This window comes from Phyllobates terribilis, unplaced genomic scaffold (assembly GCF_046119375.1).
Source record: "Phyllobates terribilis strain yellow unplaced genomic scaffold, ASM4611937v1 Scaffold_7__3_contigs__length_470593459, whole genome shotgun sequence".
NCBI lineage: Eukaryota > Metazoa > Chordata > Amphibia > Anura > Dendrobatidae > Phyllobates > Phyllobates terribilis.
Genome location: NW_027362767.1, coordinates 251,383,978 through 251,388,773, shown reverse-complemented (window position 1 = coordinate 251,388,773; position 4,796 = coordinate 251,383,978). Strand labels below are relative to the sequence as shown.

At 41.5% G+C, this 4,796-nt stretch overlaps 1 protein-coding gene across 1 annotated transcript; it reads left to right on the top strand.

The window, feature by feature from the left end:
- The first annotated feature begins 317 nt into the window (after positions 1-317).
- Positions 318-4,333, top strand: MYMK (myomaker, myoblast fusion factor). Its single transcript, XM_073637798.1, has 5 exons — positions 318-712; positions 1,957-2,071; positions 3,107-3,255; positions 3,345-3,461; positions 3,882-4,333. The coding sequence occupies exons 1-5, from the start codon at positions 578-580 to the stop codon at positions 4,029-4,031; spliced, it is 666 nt and encodes a 221-aa protein (XP_073493899.1). The 5' UTR covers positions 318-577; the 3' UTR covers positions 4,032-4,333.
- Positions 4,334-4,796: the final 463 nt, after the last annotated feature.

Sequence of the window (4,796 nt, the reverse complement as noted above, 5' to 3'; positions counted from 1 at the left end):
TATATCCCCTCCCTTAAGAGTAGAAATCCCCATTAAAACCAAGAGAGGCCGGGGACAAATGTCTCATTACTAATCATCAGGGCAAATTATAAAGCCAGGTATGGCTAATGAAATATATGCAACATAAAACGCATCCATAATAATAATCTAATCATGTAGATATCTGTTGTTGTAATGGTTAACACTCTTGTGTGAGAGGGCTTCTAAATAGCACAGATCAGCTGTCATGGCACACAGCACACTGTATGGCACCTGTTCCTGCCGCATGTGCTGGGCATTTAACTTTTTAAATCTCCTCATAGTCAGCTGTGCCTCAGTCTTGTCCCACAGTCCTCAAAGCAGTGGTCATCTGGAGACCCACCAGCAGTCTTTTAGTAACCCACCATCCGTCTTCTAAGAAACTTCCAGCAGTCCACCAGAAGTCCTCTTGCAGCTATTAGTCTATTAGCAGTCCACTTGAAGTCCAGCAGTTCTTCAATCCACAGGCTATCTTCTAGCAGTCCTCCAGAAGTCCTTCAAAGATCCTCCAGCAATCATCTGACAGTCTACCAGAAGTCCTACTGCAGTTCATCCTGCAATGGGCTCCATAGTGGCAAAGCTCTTATTACCCACTGTTAGCAGCCTTGCACTTGTGCCAACCATCAGCATAGCAGCCAAAAGGAAGTTCCACATGGAAGCTATGGTTTACTTCTTCACTATGTTTTTCATAGCGGTAAGTCAGTTTTTTTTGTACCTTTCTTTGCTTTGAACAAATCATCAAATCATAGTTTTTCATAGTTTTTAAGGTTGAAAGTAGATATAAGTCCATCGAGTTCAACCTATAACCTAACATGTCAGATATGTTCTTAAAGGGGTTGTCAGTGTACATAAAGTAGGCTGAAACCGCCGATATCGGGTATGGAGGACTCCTGGCTGTCCCACAATGTGCAGAGAGAGAAGCATCCAGTCCGTTAGATTTCCAGTAGCCAATTCTCTTATTCTGTAGATCAGCCAGAGAAGTCTGGAAGAGGAGGACAGAGAAGTGTGGAGGAGGACAGAGGAGTCTGGAGAAGAACAGATGAGTCTGGAGGAGAAGGACAGAGGAGTCTGGAGGAGGAGGACAGAGAAGTGTGGAGGAGGACAGAGAAGTATGGAGGAGGAGGACAGAGAAGTATGGAGTAGGAGGACAGATAAGTGTGGAGGAGGACAGAGGAGTCTGGAGGAGGAGAACAGAGGAGTCTGGTCTGATAGTGGCTCTCCTATAGAGAATACGGGAGAGCTTGGTGTAGGGGAGTGTTCCTGTGTATGGGGGAGTCAGGGAAGATAGTTGTAGACCAAATGATCTTTAGAGATACTGTAACTTTATAGCCTATCAACATTCGCATGTGTCCTTCATGTCAGATGACACACTTAGGGTGATGCTACACGGCGACTTTGACTTTGACTCAGCTTGTGTGGCCAAAGATCGTTGAATGCCATGATTACATCGCAAGACAGTGCAAGTGATTGACCAAAGTCGATGAGTAGCCCCAGCCCTTTTGTTATATCATAGTGTATGTGTAGCTCCTCTTATAAATGCCAGTATACTTGTGTTATATTCACAAAATTTGCAGTGGTCTACCCTCTGCGGGGTTTTTTAAACCATCGGATGCCCTAAATGTGGTGCTGGTTTTGCCATTGAAGTATATGGGGAAAAATCTAATACTGTTATGTGCGGTACCACTACTGCTATTTGCAAATGGAAGCTCTACTACCTCTGTGTGCGGGATTATAGGGCACCGCAGAACAGTTGTCACAGGTCCCACAGCAAAACATTTATCAGTCCCTTTAAACATGTGCTGTGCATGTCAGCTGTGCTCCATGCACCATGCCTCCTGTCTTCTTAGGCAAACACCAGCTGTTACCATTGTACCCTTTCACTGCCAAAATGGTTCCTAAAATCTGCGCTCTGAACGCCTGTGTCTCTTGTCTTTGCAGATGTTTCATGCTTGTGAAGGTCCCGGCCTGTCCTTTATATGTTTCATGGGATATGATCTCCTGGAATACTTCAGTATCTATGGGACAGCAGTGTCCATGTGGGTGTCACTGATAGGTAAACTCGCCTTTTATAATTTTGGGGTTCTTTTGAACTTGCCAACGCTTGAGAAGTGAAATCCTGAAAAGCTGTTTGATGATGCCTTGCACCTTGTAAAGATTTTCCTATATGTTCTGGCTGTTTATAACCTACAGCACCACAAGATAACCCCAGACCTTCTAAAAACAAATAGACCCCAGACCAGATCCATTAAATGAAGACCCCTAAACCCAAATATATATATATATAAACCGCCAAAATAAATACAGATACCAAGAAAGAACCCCTAAATACAGACTCCATAATACACCCCCTAAAAAATACAGGACCGAAATCTCATCAATAGCAAGCCCAGACAATGAAATACAGGTTTCCAGCCAGACCCTTACATTAAGACCACAGGCAAGACCCCCTATAACAATTTCAGACCCTTGAATATTATAAACTAACCCATATCCCAGACAATACATACTAAATAAATACGGACCCTAGACCTCATAAGTAAAACATTCCGGACCAAACCCCCTAAATACAGACTCAAAGCCCTCCAAAGAAATACACATCCCATACCAGACCCCTGAGGAAAATACTGCCCCAAACTATACCCGCTAAATACAGAAACCCCAAGACCAACCTTAATACATAACCCATAGGCATGGAGAAATCATACAGCATAGGATCTATGCGGCCAAAATAAAGGTGATCGGTCCACCCACTTTCCAAAACCCCAACAGTCTGCTGTCCCTACATTTCTAGATCCACCTAGGCCAGAAGTCTTTTATGTGTTTCTGCTGAGGCAGACGTCAGACAGACTTAGAAACGCATTGAGAATAAACTATTTATTCTTAAAACTTCAAGGATTTCAGAACGCCTTTCTTACCAGCAGCGCAGCATTACCTGCTCTTCCACTGTAATTCCTAAAAGATGTAATAGCATATTGTCTGAGGGTGATCATACACAATGGTAGCTATCCAAGCTACCTGTCCATAGAAAGTAAGAACATTTATGTCCTTCCTAATTCCCCTATAATGACATTGTCTATTATTTCTCCAGCACTGGGCGACTTTGATGAACCTAAGAGGTCTACGGTTGTGATGTTTGGTGTCCTCACCATTGCAGTGCGGATATATCAGGATCGTTTGGGATATGGTGTCTACTCTGGGCCTATTGGAACAGCGGTGTTGATGATTTCTGTTAAATGGGTAAGTCAATGAAGGTGGTTGTAGGCGTAGCTGCTGAGTCTTTTATTGTTTATATTCGAGTCTACTTATAATTTTTTATTGTCTTCTAGTTGACGAAAATGAAGGAGACGAAAGGTCTGTATCCAGATAAAAGTGTCTACACGCAGCAGATAGGACCAGGTTTCTGCTTCGGAGCACTGGCTTTGATGCTACGATTCTTCTTTGAGGTAAGTTCCTCAACAAATGCTTTGAGCTATGATTTACAGCATATGGATCTTAGGTTCTCAGCCTGTAATTTGGGTATTCTTCATTGTACAGTATGTTCTAGATTTGGACCAATAGTCCTTTATGTAATAGTCCTCCTTTTGCCATTGTTTAAAAGCTCCAAGTATTATGGTGACACGCCTCTGGATCTCCATCAGTCCCAGTCTTATTGTCCACTTGTTAGAAGTGGATTTGTTCTGGAACCTAAGTAATCATCAAGCAGTTGCTCTGGATTCATGTTTTTCCTGAAACCATAGGTTTCGGTATTTCATTGGTGTGACCTACAAAAAGCACAAACCCAAAAAGTTTCCATTTACAAAGCATATTTTCACTAAAATTTTTGTACAATGTTGTCTTATTCTTACATTCTCTCATCTTTCCAGGAATGGGACTACACTTATGTTCACAGCTTTTACCACTGCGCATTGGCCATGTCCTTCGTCCTCCTACTTCCTAAGGTAAACAAAAAAGCAGGAAATGGGGGAGATCCTGCCAAAATGAACTGGTCCACATTTTGCTGCTGTTCCTGTTAGAACTTTCAACTTTTGTTAACTGCTATTTGTCTCGCCACATCCCAAAGGGATCACCTTCCCAGTGGCTGAAAATTTTTTTCTTTACAAACTCTGAGAAGTGGATAGAACCAAAGGAATCTCAAGGTTTTAGTTGTATCCAGTCAAAAGAAGACGTCTAAGCTTGTTGAAAATTTAGACAGAAATTTGGACAAAATTTTGCTAAAAAAAGGAGACATGTTTTAGTAATTTTATCTATTTTGTAAGATTTTTTTGTACATTTTAATTTTATATATATATAATGTTATGATGTGTAGAATATATAGATGGGTGATAATTTCTGGAATGTTTTTTAATGTTTATTAAAAATAGTTGTATCTTATTTCATTCTCCATTATCTTCTATCATGACGAGTCTTGTTTAAAAATCAGCAAGTGATTCACTTTGGGCCTCATGACAACTGTTGCCTGCTGACAGAAGGAGACGTGAGGGAGTGAGTCCATTGCCAAGGCCTTGGTGATGGAAGAAGCACTATCCACTGCAGAAAAGCTCAGCTTCCCTTTCAAGAGTGCCATACATGGAGGCTCCAACAAATATGGTTGAAAGGTTAGGGTAGGCTTACATTGAATTACAGTTGGTTGTCCATTGTTCACTTTGGTGGCTCTGGCATCACTGATCATGGAAACCAAAACTTTCTATTGGTTTCTGGTCACTATGTGAAATCCAAGGCCATTTTAGATCAAGATATTTCCCATCAATTATGTATATTCTGTTGGAAGACTACCAATT

Excerpts from the sequence above, each read along its gene's own strand:
- MYMK (XM_073637798.1), top strand. The coding sequence starts at position 578 with ATGGGCTCCATAGTGGCAAAGCTCTTATTACCCACTGTTAGCAGCCTT. Across the intron at positions 713-1,956 it reads TCACTATGTTTTTCATAGCG|ATGTTTCATGCTTGTGAAGG; the intron begins GTAAGTCAGTTT and ends TTGTCTTTGCAG. Across the intron at positions 2,072-3,106 it reads CATGTGGGTGTCACTGATAG|CACTGGGCGACTTTGATGAA; the intron begins GTAAACTCGCCT and ends TTATTTCTCCAG.